At 39.6% G+C, this 21325-nt stretch overlaps 1 protein-coding gene across 1 annotated transcript in view; it reads right to left on the reverse strand.

The window, feature by feature from the left end:
* Positions 1 to 21325, reverse strand: part of LOC145401061 (ankyrin repeat domain-containing protein 13D) — a gene marked incomplete at its 5' end in the record, with an annotated part of 398667 nt that overhangs the window by 148528 nt on the left and 228814 nt on the right. The window contains one exon of the mRNA XM_080273433.1: positions 14442 to 14581. Within this exon, the coding sequence (XP_080129559.1) occupies positions 14442 to 14581 (140 nt within the window). The remainder of the gene's footprint in view (positions 1 to 14441; positions 14582 to 21325) is intronic.

Below are 21325 nucleotides of genomic sequence, written 5' to 3' on the forward strand. Positions count from 1 at the left end.
AATTAAAAATGCATATTTCTCTTATCAGAATTTGCTAAAAACAGACATCCATCTCAAAACTTTCGAGTACTGTGAAAACATCCATTTGTGGTCTTAACACTGCTTCCTCCTAGTCACTATGGTACACACACACACATGCACACATGTACACACCACATGCAACATTCGCTCGCCTCTGAAACATTTACATCAGTCCGTTTTGGAGTACCCAGTGGCTTTATTATATGCCAAAAACATCAAAATGTATTTGGTTGTTCAATATAAATATCATCACTTAAGGACATGAAACATCTCAAACAATTTATTCATCCAAACATCGTCAGTGCAAGACTAAAGGTGTACAGCACCACTGATTCTAAATTTTCCTTGGTTGCATCTGTCATGATCACCTAAAACCTATATTCACTTCATATTACTGACATGGTGAAAATTTCACTCGTCTTCAAATCCTGAGAATTCATCACTACTTTCCCCAAGTCCTGAAGCATCACTGGAAGTCATCACCACGGTCATCATCAATGTTTCACTGTCACTCTCATACAGTAAATGGTCCTCAGTACCATCCACTGAATTGCTTATACCACACTTCATACGAATTTAACTTGGCAATCGTTTTAACTGAGCACAGGCGATATTCAGACTTGGGGCATTTGATACAGCCCACATTAACCTCCTCAGTATATGTTTCTTGAACTGAATAAAATCATATGGCGAGCATGAATAAACTACCCTATAAAATACATTGCTGGGCTGAAGGGATTATAATAAGCGGATTATCAGTTCCCTAGCCTGACTCTTCCCACTCCTACTTCCTTAACTACACCCACACCAAACTCTCACCCACACCTTAGGATTCTGGTCGTTTCGGCCGTAACGTCCAAAATGGCAAACGACTTTACAACCTAACCTAACCTAACCTAACCAATTTGGACGTTACGGCCTAAATGATCGCCACTGCCGATCATGAGAGCTTTGCTTAGGCAGCCGAGATGCAGAGAGTGAACGTTGTCAATCATTCTGATCGCTTCGTCTGTTAAGAATACAGCAGAAATGGCGGACGCTGATATGAATGCCCGTCAGGCACGCTATTTCAGATATTGTATCAGTTATGCTACTCACTGAATTTTATCCTATTTTCATAACAAAATACTGTAATTGGGTGTGCCCTGAGTTGCACAGACATTGCTGAAGTACTTCACTTGGCTGAAAAAGTGAAGCTGTAACTTCAGTACTGTTTAACGTTATAACTGTTTTTCCTGTTTTTCGCTATTGGTATAATAAGACTGTTCACTTCTATGATACTCTTGTCAGGCATGAAACAAAATGTCACTAAGAGAAGCCAACCATATGAGGGTGACTGAATTTCCATATGCGACAAAAATCAATTCTGATGACTTGTCAGGTTCGCTTGCCAGCATCTCTCCAGTATGACTGTTTTGCTAGTTAGTAAGTGGATGGCATGCAAAGTGGTTATGATTGCCTTTCAGAAGGTTAGCAGACAGTTCACCAGTGAGCATGTTAGCTTGCTAGAGTAGGGTGCACGCTAGACGCTAACCTGCTAAGTTGCTAAACTGCTAAACCCCTTGACGGTATTTGCCAGTTGAGCTGAAAACAAACAGTGAATGCTTTGTGTTCTTGATCTTGTGTGTTTTAATATCTGCTGCATATATACACTCACAAAATGTCACAAAAGTAACTGACCTAATTAGGGTTACTGAATTTCCATACGTGACGAAAGTCTGTTTTGATGACTTGGCAGTTTCATTAGCCAGCATCTCTCCAGTATGATTGCTTTGCTAGTTAGTAAGTGGATGGCATGCAAAGTGGTTATGATTGCCTTTCAGAAGGTTAGCAGACAGTTCACCAGTGAGCATGTTAGCTTGCTAGAGGAGGGTGTAAGCTAGACGCTAACCTGCTAAGTTGCTAAACCGCTAAACCCCTTGACGGTATTGGCCAGTTGAGCTGAAAACAAACAGTGAATGCTTTGTGTTCTGGAACTTGCGTGTTTTAATATCTGCTGCATATATACACTCACAAAATGTCACAAAAGTAACTGACCTAATTAGGGTTATTGAATTTCCATATGTGACGAAAGTCTGTTTTGATGACTTGGCAGTTTCACTAGCCAGCATCTCTCCAGTATGATTGCTTTGCTAGTTAGTGAATGGATGGCAAGCAAAGTGGTCATGATTGCCTTTCAGAAGGTTAGCAGACAGTTCACCAGTGATCATGTACGTTAGCTTGCTGGAATAGTGTGGATGCTAAACTGCTAAACCGCTAAATATCTTCACGATGTTAGCCAGTTGAGCTGTAAACAAACCCGCGAAAGTTTTGTGTGTTTCTGATCTCGCGTGTTTCTTAATCTGCTGCATATACACACTAGTGTATATTATTTTTAAAAATCAAATCAAATCTGCATACTGTAGAAAACTCCTGTGGTTGCTAAGCAGTGAGATGATCATCTTTATGAGTTTCTTCTCAATGGAGCCAAACTAACCTGCCTCAGTCTAGCGTGCAGGATGCATGGGGATATTTTAATATAACTTTGAGACAAAAAAGTGCGTCTTACATGCCGCGAAATACGGTATTTTTTGCATATCTGACAACATCTCATGGTATTCGTCATCCTTCCATGCTCTCGTCCTTGGGGGAACATACACTACCGCCATATCTCTCTTAACATTCTCTCCAGTTTCTAATTTCATATATATCACTTCAGCCCTGCCTTCTCCCATTTCCACAGTATCTACATTTATGTTGTTCTTCACTGCTATCATCACTCCTCCCTTTTTTTCTTTTCTGTCTTTTCTCCACAGTTTGTATTTACCATCTCCCAAATGAACATCAATATCTTCTCTTAATTTGGTCTCTACAAAGCACATGACATCAGGTTCATGTTCTCTCAAGAAATCGTTAATTTCGATCCTTGTCGATATGAAACCATCAACATTAGTATATATCACCTTCAAATTATTTTTGACGTTTTTAATACCCTCTTCTCTCCTACTCTCTGTCCGTACTACTTCCTCAACTTCTGATCTTTCACAGCCATCCCCCTTAGTTTCCTTCACTTCTATTTCCTTAAATACCATTTCCTTACTTTCATATCCAATACTCTCCAAAAAAAAGTATTACATTCTTCCTCTGTCCTCTTATCATTTTTTTCCTTTACTTCTTCCTTTAATGATTTTAAAACTTCTCTTTCTTCTTCATTCAGATCTTTTCTTATTATAATATTTTCCATCCCTGCCTCTTTGCTTAATTTCCAAGTCACTTTAACCCCTTAAACGCGGCCGTGTACAGTCGTTCCCCCCCGAGTGGCGGGGTTGTATCGCGGTCTGAGTACCTGTAGGAAAATATTCGCCAAAAATCAGAGATTAACCCTAGAACATTATACTTGGTATGGCAGATAGTACTTACATTCAGCTTTCTCCAGAGACAGGTGTTGAGCCTTCGTGGACTACCCAAGGACTTGTGGAGACTTGCAAAGTTGGGTAACCAAATCTTCACTTTCACACCTCCAGCAACCCGGTTTCCCCTCTACCACAGCCTCATTCTGTCACAGTAAACTTTATACTACAATGTAAAGGTAGTTAGGATTCCGTATTTGTACAATAAGCACTGAAAATAAGGCTAAAATCAACGGAGTGTACGGCCGACATGCACTGTGGCGGTGGTCTTCCCGTCACTCAACAAACATTTCCATTTTCACAGCTAAAATCATGTATACTACATTATTTTCAATCATATTACTTCCCAAAAGATCACCACGGCGCGCTTTTTATTCTGCCTTACGCCCGCCACTTTATTCTCGTTCCTGTCGGCCGCTTGCACTGACTGGGAAGAGCTAGAACTCGCCATAATGTCACTTTGAAAGCCTGCAGTAAACTGACGCTAAACAGGGGCAAACCGTGAGAAAAAAAGCTAGTGTTACAACTGGAGAAACAAGCGTTTCCTAGTAGCATAAACTGCTTGTGAGAGGAGAGCGCAGATTTACAGTTCTGAGCGCTCAGAGCGCTGCCATGTATCACAGCCAGGCTGGCCGGGCTGTGGTGGGGGGGGGGGACGGGGGGAAAACGCGATACTTGGCAACAACTGAGGTCAGTAGTACAAAGGTAAAGTATGCTAGTTGTAGCTAGAGGGTGGTGGTACTGATAGACAATACCAGCTGGAGCCTGCCTGCCCGCGGTTATTCAAAATTTACTAGAATCGCAAACGCGACGATCCGCCATTATGTCCTTTTCGCCGAGCGTCGCAAACGCGACGATCCGCATTTAAGGGGTTAAGTATCTCATTTATTACACTTTCTGATGTAAACTTGACTCTCATTGGTCTTGTTTCCCCTTTCTTATAAGGCCCTATCCTCCTTACTTCCTCAATTTCTTTTACCCACTTGTCTCCTTCGGGGTCAATCTTGCCTAATATTCCTCTCATCAGGTTCGTATCTTTATCGAGTCTTACGAACCTAACCTTTTCTTCCTCTTCCCTGTTTCCAAATACTACCACACATCTGTTCCTTTCTACAGTTTCTCTCACTATTTTCTCTTTTTTTTTCAGTATTTTCACTACATTTTCTTCCATTTTTTTCTTGTTCATTTCCCTTTCTTCCTGGATGATCTCTCTTAAGCTGACCACTTCTTTCTGTTCTTCTTCTACGTGTGCCCACTTTGCCTTATGCTCTTCTAAAACACTACTCACCTTCTCCGTTTTATTAGTACTGTGTGTGTGTGTGTGTGTGTGTGTGTGTGTGTGTGTGTATGTGTGTAAGTGCGTGTGAGAGAGAGGCTTGTGAATTTCTGTACAGGGTGGATGGGGATAGTGACTAGGTGACATGGGCCAAATCCTTTAAAGCCGAACCCTGGTCCCATTTCATTTGGGTACCTCTGGCACGCTCCTGGTGTATGCCTTGATGGTGGCTACCAGCTCTGTTACGGTGAACAGGCAGTGAGATAATTTTTGCATGCTCATCTTGCCCTCCCTTGGCTGCTCTGGGCTTTCAGTCTCTTCCTCACTATATATCTCTGCCTCTGTCATTACCTTCGCAGCTGCCTCCTTGTCATAATTTGCCAACAAGAGAGCATCGGTACGCATGGGTGGCATATTCTCGGCCAGGGAGTAACAGAGAAGTGTGAAATTTTCATCCAATTTTGAGGAAAACAGTAGCTTTTCGTTGTCGAAGCGTGAATAGTTGAAGTGCAAAACGTCGAAGTATGAGGAAAGACTGTACCAACCTTTAACCCTTTAACCGCGGGGCATCACTTTCATGACGCTCTGGTGCAATGGATCATACCGCGGGGCGTCACTTTTGCGATTCTGTGTTATTCTGAATTCGCCCGGGCTCTGAAGTGGTCGCTTGTATCATCTGTCAGTACTGCCAGTGTCTAACAATAGTCAGTGCTGCTATTGTCATCTCTTCTCCCATCCACTGTTGACAATTTTGCCATTTCTCCCCATTCTTGACTCCTCTCCCTACCTCCCCTCCTTTACCTTCTCCTCCTGCCTGCCCCAGCTGCGCAGCGCTAGGCAAATCTTGTCCGGATTTTTCCACTCATTTCATCCATTGGAATGAGCCCTATGCCTTATTCTCATACAAAATAATATATATAAAAAAGAAAAAAGGTAATTGATAGTGCCATGCACCTGGAATTGGCTAATTATCACCTGGCAACACCTCACGTGCACTCGTTCGCTAATTTTCCCTGTTTATTTCCCCTTGAAATATGCTGTATGACCTGTTCTCATAATAAAAATATATATATAAGAAAGGAAGGGAGAAGCCTAAGTGATATTTACATTCACCTGGAACTACCTAATTTATTATGTAGTCTAGATTTCCTGCCAATCATTTCATAGCGTATATATTAGCAGCTGTCACCACACGGACGTTGGCAACCCTTCACTGCCCCTAGACCCAGCAGTCAGTTTACTCTCGTCTCTCAAGGTGAAATCACGTCAGATTCGCGTCTGTCCAATTCCTCTGCTTTTTTAGCCCCGTGCAAAGGTCCCTGTGACCTCTACTCCTACTAAAGCTTGTGTGGAAAGGGGTAAAGGGCTAAGTGACTCTGCTGTGGAACGTGAACTAGTTAATTTATCAATGATAATGATGGACAGTGACTATGATCTTTCTGGTCTCTAAAACAGTGCAAATGAAAATGTAAATTATGTGTAAACAGCAAGTGAAAGCAATGAATGTAAATATAACTGAACAGTGGAAAATAGTTTTATAAGTTACTGCAAGTGACAGTGCATAAAAGTGTAAGTAAAATAGAAATGTAAATAATGTAAATAAAATAGAGAATGTGAATAGAAATGTAAATAAGTAGCAATATAAGAATATGAGTATATATACTAGGAGTAATGAAAGTGAAAGTAATGAAAGTGACAGCTTCGCTCTCTACGCTAGTATACACGAGAAAGTGAATGCCTGGAGTGAAAATAAACTACTAGTACTGAAAGAAACTTATAGATAAATATTGTAAAGTAGTAATATAAGAATACAAGTACAGTATATATACTAGGAGTAATGAAAGTGAAAGTAATGAAAATGAAAGTGACAGCTTCGCTCTCTAAGCTAGTATACATGAGAAAGTGAATGCCTGGAGTGAAATTAACTACTAGTACTGAAAGAAACTTATAGATAAATATTGTATATAGTACTGAAAGAAACTTATAAATAAATATTGTATATATAAATAAGTGTATTAAAGTACTAGGAATATAAAGTGTGTGTGTGTTTATAAATAATAAATGACAGCTCCGCCTCAGAATATCATCGGGGAACCAGCATGGGAGGAAAGCTCGTATGCGCTCATAATTTACATTGCTTTCACAGTGTTTTTTTTTTGGAGTATGGATTCCAAACTACTTGAAATTCAAAGAATAGTGTTTGTAGTTATACTATCAGGCAGTGGTAACTATATTACGGAGTGTCGGGAAGTGTAAAGTTGAGACTTCGTTACCCAACTTCAGAAGTCTCCACAAGTCCTACGGTAGTTGACGAAGGCTCAACAAACATCCCAGGGGAAAGCTGAAGGTATGTGCCATATGCATATGTAATTATAATATTCTAGGACTAATAACTGATTTTTGGCAAATATTTTTAAAAAGTTAGTCGGAACGCGAATATCCCCGCGTGAGGTGCACGGACCACCTCCGACATGCCCGCGCTTAAGGGGTTAAGGTGAGTGGTGATGGGCTTGGGGGGGAAAGAGGAGGGGTTTCCGAGGCTGTAAAAGGTCCTACTGACCCCCTAGAGGAGGGCCTTCAGGATCCTGAGGAGGCATCTCTACCTCAACCTCCATCATAAATCCCTCATTGTCACACACTGACATATCGTCATCTTCGTCATCAGGGGGAAGTGCAATACTGCAAATTGACTGGAACATGTCACGAGTCACGAGGAAGGCGTACTGGACTGACGCGGCAGTACTGGGAAAATGTTCCTCGATGTTGGCTATCTTCCCGCGTGCTCACAGGTAATTATACTGGACGCAGCACAGCAGTACTAGAGAACAACTCCTCGGATTTGGCCCATTTTGCGCGGCAGATCCATACTACAGTAATACATTATTTTATTTTTTTACCAACTGTAGTGGATGAGAATAGTACTGGACAAACGTGTACTGGACACGAGGGTACTATATACAGTATATATATATACCTGTGTGTATATATATATATATATATATATATATATACCTGTGTGTATATATATATATATATATATATATATATATGTATAATATATATATGTGTATATATACAGTACAATCCCAGCTATCCGGTATCCAGACAAACGGAATACTCAGAAAAACGGGAAAATTCAAGGGCTGGTAAAAATGTCAGTAGGTTATAACTGTGCACCAATTTGAATGGACCACCAAACCTCCGTTTGATCGTGTCACGCAAGGCTGGGTGAAGTCAGACAAAGCGAGGTGAAGGCATTTCCGGCTAATGTAAATCCCTAGCAAATCCTCTTAACCACCCCTCCTCTCCCCCTCTTTCCCCTACTTGAATTCAGTCATCCTCCACACCCTCCAAAAATCACCAGTCTGCTTTTTGCCACCGGACAGTAAACAAGCTCTCTTGCTATTGTGTTCCTCTGATAGACGGTAATTTGTACACTCCAAAATGCCTAAAGTGCAAACTAAACGTAAGCGTATCGTGCTTACCTTGAAACAGAAGCTGGACATATGCAACAGACTTGAAAAAGGCGAACATTATAAAACACTAATGGCTGAATATAAATGTTAATAGGAATGAAAGTTTACTTTGTTGGAAGAAAAATAAATAAATAATATGCCTGCATTTCATACATACATCATTTATTTTATTTTCTGCAAAACAGCTGAGTGGCGGGTGAGGGGTGGAGTGATGGAGGTCAGGTGGAGATGAAGAAGAACAGTCGGGGTCAGAAACGTAAACAAAACTCACGTGGGGGCACAGGTGTCGTGATAATTCTACAGTGCAGTCTTAACGCATCATCAGTTCACTAATAAATGTTCAGCTTTTATTTCTTTATTTTATTTTTCAATTTTTATGAGTACAGTACATATAATGAATACAGTAATTTGGTAAACAATGGACTGGTGCAATTTGCAGTACTGCAAATTGCTAGACATTGCACGCACGTGCATTATGACCATGGTGTGTGTTTACAAGGCAGTTTTTCAGGCGGAATCTCTTAGTGTAACCCCTAATGTGACTGGTGAGTACCTGAACTGTATTTACTGCTGTGATAGCCTTTGTATGGATTTGACTTGAAAATCAGAAATACGGGAAAAATCTGTAACCGGGAAGGTAAATTCCCCGAGCCACCCGGTTAACTGGGATTGTACTATATATATATATATATATATATATATATATATATATATATATATATATATATATATATATACTATATATATATATATATATATATATATATATATATATATATATATATATATATATATATATATATATATATATATATATATATATATATATATATATATATATATATATATATATATATATATATATATATATATATATATATATATATATATATATATATATATATATATATATATATATATATATATATATATATATATATATATATATATATATATATATATATATATATATATATATATATATATATATATATATATATATATATATATATATATATATAAATATATATATATATATATATATATATATATATATATATATATATATATAAATATATATATATATATATATATATATATATATATATATATTATATAATATATATATATATATATATATATATATATATATATATATGTGTGTGTGTATGCCTGCTCCAGATTACTGTAAGTACAGTAGAGTGCAAATCCCCAGAATCCAAATTCCACATTTCCAAAAATGTCAATTTTCCAAAAGAATTTTGAAAGTCAGTGTCTGAAAGAACGAAACATTTTTAAAGAAAATGTTCAGCACCTAAAAAACTCCTGATCTTGTTTCCAGGGTTACTGCTATTTGGAATGATTCCACAGTAGTCTACTGTAATCCAAGCTAGCTTAAACTAAACTCACTTGAACCACAAGATTGATTTAAGAATTTTTGTTCTGCAAAGCTGTCTCCATGGGAAAGGGAGAGAAGAAGTAATCATTGTTTATCAATGAGTTTTCACACCTGAACCATCAAAACCATGATTGTGGGATAATTAACCAAGTCAAGATGCAACAGGTGATAAATGGAATGCAAATTAGGTGGATGCCTATACAGTACATGTAGGTGATGGTAATGATCCAGTTCCAATTTTCTAAAAGCCTCTTGATCCCAACTACAGTAAAAGTCCCATTATTCGGCAGCTGATTATTCGGTAGATCCGACATTTCGGCAGTTTTGAGAAATAGTCCCATTTACAAAAATCTTTGATTGTTCGGCAGATGTCCGGAATCATCTCAGCAGTCCAGGAAGTGTTATCTGTGACTTGTAGGCCTAATGTTTCATTACACTTCTGTATGTTCACTAATTTCTATATTTTTTCAGACTCAGGTATAGTATTATATTGATTACAATATTGGATAGTATCATACAGTACAGCAACCACCCCCTCCAAATTAGCGAGGGTTACGTGCCAAGCCCCCTCGCTAATTCTTGAAATTCGTTCATTCTTGACGCATTCCTGAAAGTGTCATTTACTGGTAATTGCGTAGCCCATGAACCACTGATACTGTAATGCATTACCCATAAATAATGGTGCTTGTTAAATTAGTTTCCCCATTGTTTTTAGCTGTACGGCTGTGACAGCTCTAGTATTTTTATTCCTCAGCATATTGGAGGAAGGGACTGTCCTGTTTAACTAAACCTAATCTAACCGAGTTTAACTGTACCTAATAATTTAACCATACCTAACCTAACCTAAAGTCAGAAAAATACTTAAAAATAAACTGGAGGAATATGAATTGCTAAGGTCTCTCTGATGAAAGTTAAACGTACATTAAGCGCTCATTCTTTTGTTCGTTTTTGTGTTTAATGTGAAAGAGAGTACTGATGCAAACAGTAATATATCCCATTAACCCCTTCATAACCTCCGGCACTGAACAACCCTTTACAGTACCAATGTTAGTGATATCAAGTCAGTGTGAGCTATAAAGAAAATTGAACAATTATGGGGAGGGAACGAAGGTCACTGGTACGTTTACACGACTCTATGCTAAGATTCCAAGCAGTCAGGCGGTCGGTTAATCTCAGATGTTTTCGCCCATTTGGTAAATGCCCCGTAACTTTATAAGTTTCTCCGTGACTCATAGCGAATCATAGCATGGGTTTGGAAAGCTAAATAACATTGCTAGGTGAGCCAGACGATTATTTTCACGTCTTTAAGAAAAACAAATTGATAGAAGAATGGAAGAAACTTACTCTACGTACTCAGAGGGATTAAATTTCTTCCATTTTCTTAAAGATGTGAAGATAATCATCTGGCGCACCTAACAATGTGTTATTTAGTTTCCTAAACCCATGCTATGATTCACGGGAGAAGTTACAAAGTTACTGTGCATTTACCAAATGGGCGAAAACATCTGAGATTAACTGACCCTCTGACTGCTTGGAATCGTATCGCAGAGTCGTGTAAACATGCCAGTGACCTTCGTTCCCTTCCCATAATTGTTCACAGTTTTTTACTGTAATGGGTTGTTCAATGCCGGAGGTTATTAAGGGGTTAATGGAATACATTACTGTTTCCATCAATACTGTACTCTCCCTTTCACATGTAAACAAAAAAAACGAAGAAAAGAATGAATGCTACATGTACGATTAACTTTCATCAGAAAGACCTTACCAATTCATATTCCTTCACTTTATTTTATGCAATTTTCAGACTATTTTATTTTGTGTTTGGAAAAAATACTGTATACAGCACTCACTGCAAACATATATGTAAAAACATAAGTAGTGATGAGTTCACCAATACAAGTGATGTACTGAGCTGGTAGGTAATATTATGTATCATTTCGGCCATCCAGGAAGTGTTATCTGACTTGTATGCCTACTGTGTCATTACACTTGTATATGTTCACTAATTTATATATATATATATTTCAGATTCAGGTACAGTACTGTATTGATTGCAGTATTGTACAGTATACTCTCTCCAAACAGTTCTAATACCATAAGTGGTGATGACAGTGTTCACCAATATATTTAAGGTACTGAGTGGGTAGGTTTTTGATTATTCGGTAAATCCAACATCTCGCAATCATCCTGGTCCCATAGATGCCGAATAATGGGACTTTTACTGTATTTCATATTTAGAGAACTGTGCTGGACCATACAACTTCTTTCTCTTCCCTAAATACTTTTCATTTAAATATCTTCACGAGAATATCTCATCTCTCACTGTCTCCCTTTCCTAAAACCCTCTTGTTTCTCTCCTACCAATCCCTCAGTTCTCTCCCTCTGTCAATAACTATCCAAATTTATCTTTCCCAATACACTAAGAAGAAAAATACTGGTAACCATATGACTGCCCTACAGTACACTCCTCTTTCCCCTTAAACGGGGGAACTATTATACCTGACTTCCACTCTTCTGGCACCCTACCATTCTTCTAGATCCATCAAAACATTTCCCAGATCTATTCTCTCACTATTTCTCCTCACATTTCAAAATTTTGTCACTGGTGCTTTCTGTGTTTTGATCTTCTCCACTGCATCACATACATTTATCCTAGTGATCCCTTCCTCCTTCTTGTCTCTCTTCTTCTCCCAGCTATTTCCTTAACCACTTACACCAGCACTGCTTTTATTTTCTACATCTAAAACCTCATTAAAATATTCTCTCATCAAATCACTTCCTCTTTCTTCTCCATTAGCAATCCTGTCACTTTTATTGTTCACCTCTTTGCCATCTTATCACACTCCCTTATTTTCCTGGCCTCCTCCTAGAAATGTTTATTACATTTGCTCCATTTTACTTTCAGGATTTTTCTACAAATCCCACTGACTCTCTTTTACTCTTTCTCACTGGTCTCCTTGCATCTCTTCTCCCCACACTCTCCTTCCCTCAAATTTCCATTCAGTCACTCTATGCCTTCTTTTCTACTACAGCTTGTTTCACCTTCAAACTCCACCATGGTGTTTCTTTCATCCTCTTACTTCTCCTATTCCCCTCCCCCCCCACACACACAAGCTCACATACTGCATAAAAATTTTGTGTTTCTAACTAACAACTTCCACTTCTTCCATCTGTTCCAAGCTCTATATACTCAAATGCTTTTCCACTTCTCACATGTAACAATATTCCATTCTTGTTTCCTTCCACAGCTTTTCTACTCTGCAACATTTGCTTCTTTCTGTCTACCTATAACTCTGTTCACTTATCACTTTTACACCTTTATCCTTGATAATGCTATACAGTGATCACACAAGCCACTCCCCAATACCATCTGCATTTAAGAGTCATGAGCAAATCTCATTCAGTCATCAATAAACACATAATTAAATAATGTACTGCTTTAGTGCTCAGTCAACTCTCCCTATACCTGTGTATCAGACTGTGCCCAGAAGAAGGTACAGGTTATTACCAGGCCCTTCTCACCAAAAACATCCACAAAGGCATTACCGTTCCCATCCATTTCAATCAGTACATTCCACTGGCCAACTACTCTATCTATTCTTGCATTCTCAACTTTACCGCTGTTATCTCCATTCAAAATCACTAATTTCTATCAAACTTCTCCAATTATGCTTCAACAATCTCCATAAACTCTATTCTTACTTTAGCCACTTTATCATCATTTGGAGCATATCTATGTACAACCACCAAAATTTGTTTTCCTTTTCCACATAATCATTCATCTAATTGCACCATACTCCTCTGTAATCTCTTTTCATCTGTACATACACCAAGGTATAAAATATATCCTCCTTTGCTTTGTCATTCTCATCCACTCAAGCACACATGCCCAATCCATACTCCTACTGTCTTGCACATTTACCCTTCCATTTGATTTGTCATCCTGCATACATCCACTTTTGCATCTTAAGTGAACAAACAAAACTGCACAAACTCCTTCTCCTTTGCTTCATCATTTGCACCGCTGACATTCCAGATTGCTATCTGCAGACTGCCCTCAGCCGAGGCTGAGGTTGTTAAGTTGTTGGGCTGTCTGAGTCTAATTGGTGGGTCAATCTTCTTCTATTTCTTCTCACACAACTTTGCCCATGTTTACATGGGGTCATTGTTTCTGATTAGTCATCTCCATTCTCCTCTATGACCCTGCTATATTCTTCTCCCTCACATCTCACTGTATACAGTCCATCCACCGTCTCCCTTGCCGACCCCTTCTCCTTCTACCCTCCACTTTCATGCCCATCACTCTTCTACCCATATAGTCCTCATTCCTTCTCATTACATGTCTGGGCCAATGAAGTCGCCTGTCCTGCACCTTCTTTGAGATTTTCACAATCTTAATCTTTCCCCTACTTCTTTCATTCCTATCTTACCCATTCTCATGACCCTACTCATCCATCTCAGCATCCCTACCTCCACCACCTTCAGCTTTCTCTCCTGTGACTTTTTTATAGGCCAAGTTTCAGAACTGTATATCATTGCTGGCCTTACCACCATTTCATATACTTTTTCTTTCACTCTTGCACAAATTTTTCTGTTACATAACACTCCTGACATAGCCCTCCAGTTTCTTCATCCTGTCTGTATCCTATGGTTAATTTCTGCATCCAGTCCACCATCAGTGTTATATTCGAGCCCAAATACTTGAATGTCCCAACTCTTTTCAGCTTTTCTCCTAGCACACTCAAATCTCCCTGTTCTTCTTCTCCAATAATGCACAGATATTCCATCTTTCTCCTACTAATTTTACGTCCTCAATCCTCCATTTTCTTTCTCCACTCCTCCATAATTCAACCTACTGAAAAAACTGAAACATAAATTACCTTTCAAAGCTGATCTTCTCTGTATCAATGTATGTAATGGCGATGGGTGTGGTTAGGCGATGTGAGACCATGCCTGGGTGTGGGCGCAGGTAAGCCTGGGCCTGCTCTGGAGGCAACGTCCGGATGTTCTCAACAAACACCTTGAAAGGGAATCAGTATCATAATGGGTTACTATTTAAAATATATAGGCATCTTTGCTATAAGTGACCGATAAACAACATGCACAAACCCTTTCATGAAAGTGCTCAATTAACCTGTGGACTGTGCAATTACCTTTTCTGTATCCCACCCAGTGGTGTGCAAAAAATGGAGAAAAAAAAAGTTTTTCTTCTGTTTTTGTTTATTATAAACTTGAAGATAAACATCCAGGGCATCATTTGGTGAAAAAAAAAAAATCTTTCTCTCCCCGTCTTAGCGTACGGCCATGCGTAAGTTTACGTAGGGGAGTAGTGAAAAAAATGAAAAAACAAAAACAAATTTTTTTGTTTTTGCTTTATACACTTGAAGATAAACATCCAAGGCATCATCTGGTAAAAAAAAAAAAAAAAAAAAAAATCTCTTCCTCTTTGCGTACTGCCATGCATAAGTCTGCGTAAGGATGGAGCAGTTAGTGGTGATGCACAGCCAGAACAGCCTGAGCTGTGGCTCACAATGTGATGCTACTCAGCCTTAGCTGTGGCTCGCAAAGCGATGCTACCCAGCCCGAGCTCTGGCTCGCAATCCACAGGTTAAGGATTTTGTATGGACGGTCTGGGTTCAGTGTATGCATAAGTTGACGGCTTTCAGAGCATAAAACCCCCAGTGCCTCGAAATGCGATAAGTATACATGAAAAACCATACTGCAACAAGTACAGTGTAAGTTTTAATTTGACTATACAAAATAAAGTACTCCCTTGTTATCAATGGTTTGGACTAAGGATTTTTTTTTTTTTTCTCACATTCATCTCATCCAGTGCTGCCCCATGAGGCATGTAGGAGCCAGGGGTTAGGCAAGTTGGTCCTGACATAGAAAATGAGAGTGACTAGCCTCACTCACCCCTGAGTGGCATTACGTGAGCAATAAATCCTAACTACTCCTTGGATATAAACCTGAACCAGTTCAATCCAATTGGAGTGCCTTATTTGCCCACTAAAGTACCAGGTGCCATAATTTGGTTATATGGTTACCACCCAGCATAGTAAATGATTTCCTGGTGTACAGGAAACCATATGGCTTGTCACTCAGTGTAGAGTCACCCACAGGCAGAAGGAAGAGGAAAGAATGAAGGAAGAAAAGACAGAAGAGGAAGGATGGAAAGAAGGAAGGAGGAGAGGAATGGACATATTCCAAGAGCAGCACTACATTGAGTGAGTGGACGGTGAGTGCCCCCTCCAACCACTTTCATGACAGGAATTAATAATTGATTATTTCCAAGGTACTCACTGGCAGCATCTTCTTGCCAACCCAAGTCACTTGCTTTCAGCTCTACCCATTTCCTTCTATGAATCTCATTCTCACTTTTAATAAATAACAAAATATTCTTCGTGTCTGTAGCTCTTTCCGTGGGGGAGGAGGGAATGTTTATATTAATATGCACAAGGTGGTGCTAGCCTGTCTCCTGTATTGTATTACCATTTGAAAGTAGCTAGTCGCCAGCTTTTGGCTCTACTCATTTCCATATAACTCACGAATATCCATCCATTCATCCATCACCCAATCTTATCTTGCCCCATGAGAAGCGAGGGAGCCAGGCCTAGGCAAGTTGGTCCTGACATTTAAGATGAGAGTGACCAGCCTCACTCAACCCTGAGTGTTATTACGTGAGCAATAAACCCCAACCACCCCTTGGAGAAAAACCTACACAGCTCAATGCGACCCACTAAACCACCAGGCGGCATAATCTGGTTATATGGTTATCACCTCACGTAGTAGATGGTTTCCTGGTGTACAGAAAACCATTTGGCTTGTCACTCAGTATAGTCAACCACAGGCAGAAGGAAGAGGAAAGAGTGACAGAAACAGACAGAAGAGGGAGTGTAAAGCCACCTGTAGGCAGAAGGAAGAGGAAAGAATGAAGGAAAGAAAGGCAGAAGAGGAAGGAAAGAAGAGAGGAAAGGGCAATCACCCAAAGCCGCACTACATCAAGCGAGTGGATGGCAAGCATCCCCACCTCTCACAAATATCTGTCTATCTATCTATCTATCTACTGCCAGATGCCTGAATGCAGTAAGGGGTGGCCACAAACAAATCGCCTCCAAGTTGCCCGGTCCCCTTCCATTTCACTGCCCTGCTCCCAGCTCACACCCCACTCTCTCATATCCCTCTCCACTCCATCCCTCCATCCCATCCTTGGCCTCCCCCTCCTTCTCCCCCCCCTCCAACTAATTCACATACACTCTCCTCATCAGTCTCTCGCACCCCATCCTCTCCACATGGCCAACCCACCTCCATGTGTTTCTTCTAACACTTCCTATCACATCCACATCAACACCATAATGCTCCTTCATTTCCTCATTTGTCAGTCTGTCTATCATCATGACAACACATGCTCCTCTCAAATAACTCAGTTCCACTGCCCTCACTCCTGACTTCTGTCCCTCCAAAAAGGTCCAAGCTTCATTTACATACGTTAGAGTTGGCAACACAATACTGTCATGCAGTAACTTTTTCACATCCATGCTCACTTCCCTGTTTCTTATGACTGCTTTCAAGAACCAGCAACCTTTCATCCTTGTTGTATCCTTCCAAGAACTTCCATCTAAACTTCCATCCTTACTCATCCCACCACCTAAGTACTTAAATGCACTCACATTTTCCACTTCCTCCTCATCCAACCTCTCTGTACATTTAGTGACTTCATTTCTCACGAAGACCATAACTTTACTTATCCCTACATTTATCTTTAGATTCTGTTTCTTACACACTCTCCCAAACTCATTCACTAAGTCTCGCAGCTCCCCTTCGTCTTCATTTAACACAGTATCATCTGCAAACAACAATACAGGGCATTTCTAAACACTGCCCTCTATCATTAGGGCCACTCCATCATCCACTGCCCTACCTTGTAGCTCTTTTATAACCTCATCCATATACCAAATGAACAACCATGGAGACATGACATATCCTTGTTTCAATCAAACCTTCAAACAGAAAAATTCACTCAGTTCACTGTCCACACGCACTGCAGCCTTAGCACCATCATACATACTCTTCACAGTATTCAACAACTTCCCATCTACTCCATATATTCGTAATACTTTCCACAATCCTTGTCTATCCACCCAGTCATATACTATCTCCAAATCAATGAAGGCTGCATACAACTTCTTTCCCTTCTCTAGAAACTTTTCCACTAAGGACCTAAGAATGAATATCTGATCTACACAACCTCTTCCCTTCCTAAAACCTCCCTGTTCATCTCCAACTAATTGCTCTATTATTTCCCTAACTCTGTCAAGAAGTATCCTACCATATACTTTTCTTATTACACTTAGATGACAAATGCCCCTATGATTACCACACACTTTTTTTTCCCCGTTCCCTTTGTACACGGGAATATTTATACCTGACTTCCAATCCTCTGGAACTCTACCTTCTCATTCATTTCTGCTGTACACATCCTACGCACCCACTACTCCATCCACTTTCATATTTCCTACTTTTCCATTCATATCTCCAATCAAAAACACTCTCTCATTCCTTTCAACTTTTCCATGCATGCTTCCACATTTGTCCAGAACTCTTCTTTCACTCTGCTTGCACAATCTTGAGTTGGCACATACACATGAATATCACTCCCACTTATAATAAACAGCAAAATTTTCTTAGTGTCTGTAGCTCCTTATGTAGAAAATTATAAAATATTTTCACAAACATGAATGCTGGTGATCCCAGCCTGTTTCATTAGTGTTATGCAGCTATGTTACTAGTTGCGTGCTTTCGTCTCTTCTCATTTCCATGTACACATCTCACTCTTGCCTTTAGTAAATAACAATAGTCTTAGTGCCTGTAGCTGAAAAAGTAGTCAATGCATATGAGACAGGCCTATAGTGGAAAGGTATGTAGAGTATAAAGTAGAGGTAGTCCCCGCTATAATGATGAGATGCGTTTGGGAAAACCCATCGCTAAGCTGGGGTATCATTAAACGGGGACGTCATAGCACAAAAAATATAGAGATGCGTCTGGGAGCCTTGGGATTCCCCCCCCCAACTAAGTCCAAAACTCACCCAAATGAGTCCAAAAATAAGCTTTTAGCTCACCCACATCCCCAAATAGCTTTAAAACAAGCTAAACTAAATCTAAAAGCAGTTTATAACTCATCTAAACCCAAAAATAAACTCTTAAAAAAAAAAAAAAGTTCAAGAAAAAATCAAACTTAATAGACTGTACCAAAAAATGACAGTGTTCACCCCACCTGTGACTTAAACACATTACCATAATCTAAGTCTAAAAGCAGTTTATAAATCAATGGAAACACAAAATTTTAGTCATTAAAAACCATATTAACATAACATACAAGTGGCTGTATAAGCATTATATAATGATTACATTATGGCATCCATCAGAAAATCAGTATCAATGGGATTAACATATCAAAGGCATCCTAGGAATGTAATCCCATCAATAATGAGGGAGACCTGGATGATAGCAGAGCTATGTGCTGAATGGAAGTGGACATGCAAACCAATATACTGACACATTCTGCAGTAAGAAGGGTTACAGTATGTCTTATGTAGTGGTATATGCATTGGTCAACTGCTTGATAATACTCATACGTGGGAATGGAACTTCTTTGCCAGTGAAAGATAAGCTACTAAACTGAAAAACTGGATCTTGGAAATGTCATATTTAAAAGCACAATGGAATAAGTGATGAACAAGTTCTAGAATAACTTCTGATGACACATGTGAAGAGAAGAAACCACAGGACATAAATATTAAAATTTTCAGTCGTCAGGATGTATTTTTTCCTTTAAGATTAATGGCAGATTGTCTTGTTTTGAAGAAGATCCCCCCCCAATTGAAAAAATTTTTTTGCATGTCCAAAATATTTTTTCACTCTTTATAAGCAATTTTTGGGGGCACAATTCAGGAGGCTATCAAAGCCAACTGCAACATTCCACAGTCATTTGGAGTACTAACTTCAGTGTCAGAGATCTAAGGAGTGTCTGCTTGTTTCACATTATAACGTCTCACGGGTCACTGACCTTCCCCTGAAGTAATAAGTTACTTGTCCCCTCTTGAAAATAGTGCTTAACCTGATAACTACAACTAACATCACCTTATACCCAGTGGGCATCTGTTGACTTTTTTTTTATATATATATATATATTTTTTTTTAGGGTGGGGGGAATTACATCTCCTAGCAACTCTAAATGCTTATTACTTTTATGTCTTGGTATCCCATAGTTCCCTTCATAAGAACTGCAGTTTCCAAGAATACAGTCATGGCCTGAGGGGCATTCTCAGTGGTCTCTCAGTGAGGTTATGTTTTTAATGCTGCTTTGTTAAGTGAAATTAGTACTGCATACAGAGGAATATCCGATGTTCAGTGCTATCAACAGTACTGACAAAACTGGAATTCTGGGTAGGGGATTTGGTTTTACTGTGTCTGTATTGCTTTAAGGAAGGGTAACAGCCTGAAAATAGGCTTGCCAAAGCCACCTGTACTGATCTTGGAAGGTTTATTTTGTCTTTATGCTGCCTGGAATGCTGTCCAGAATATGTATGGATGGGTTCCATAATGCTTGTGGTAGGCTTTACCATGTTATTTTGTTTAGAAAGACTCTAACATGCCTGCATGCAGTGGCTTTGGTCACCTAATGGCAGCTCCCCAAGCTGCTCGGTCTATGTATTTAGTCCCTTACCCCTGAGGTAAATCTTTATGACCTTGTCCCAGGTCTTTTTCGGTCTGCCTCTCGCAACCCTACCCACAATATTCACACTTCTCACCTTCCACATCCGTCATCCTCCATCCTCTCAACATGCCCAAAACATCTTAATCTACCCCATCTCATCACAACTCCAATATATTCCAGTCCCATCCTTCCTCTCAACTCTTCAAATGCAATACTAGCCCACCCAGGCCTCTCATGCAAGGATGCATTATACATCCATCTAATCACTGGAATTTCTGTATTTTTGAGCCTATGATTATCCTATTCCTTTACTGCTCAAGTCTCACTACCATACATCATAGCACCCCTAACACATGCAGCATACAAAGGTCCCTTAATAAGGAGGAAGAGACCTCTCAGTGCTTGGAGAGGCAACAGCTCCCTGAACTTACTCTAACCATTCCTTACCCTAGTTCCAGCCTCACCTCCAGTACATTACGAGTCCCCAAATTACAAAACTCCTCCACACACTCAAGAGACTCACCAGCAAGGTCAATCCATTCTCATCTGACAATCTTTAAGTTCTCTCTGACACACTGCACACATGAAATCAGCATTGTTTCACAGTCTACCCCAGATACCACTACTTCTCTTATGCACTCACTTATCACAAATACAGTACTGCAAAAGATGGAGTTACATCCCACACCCTTGCAGCAAACTGCACATGGCCACATTCTCTCTCCTTTCACAGTACCACCACAAGCCCTAGATATCATCACTTTTGTCTTATCCATATTCTCTCATATCTTTGTAACACAATTTTCTTCTCACTTCCTAAATCTTTCCTCTGTATCCCTTTCATTCTGAGGAGCAGACTGTAGCACCAGTCGAGCAGGGCAGTACTCGCAAGGTGTGTGGAAAGCTGATGACAGGGAGAGCTGGAGCTCCCATTTCAGCAGCCCTTGGGACTAGTTCCTGACCATTCCCCTTTGCTGAACTTTTTCAGTGTTTCAGTAACACAGAGAGTAGGCCAGTATACTCTCTAATACATGTTTCTCTAACTGT

The sequence above is a fragment of the Coenobita brevimanus genome, chromosome 54 (genome assembly GCF_032717465.1).
Source record: "Coenobita brevimanus isolate Jiangsu-jjx chromosome 54, ASM3271746v2, whole genome shotgun sequence".
NCBI lineage: Eukaryota > Metazoa > Arthropoda > Malacostraca > Decapoda > Coenobitidae > Coenobita > Coenobita brevimanus.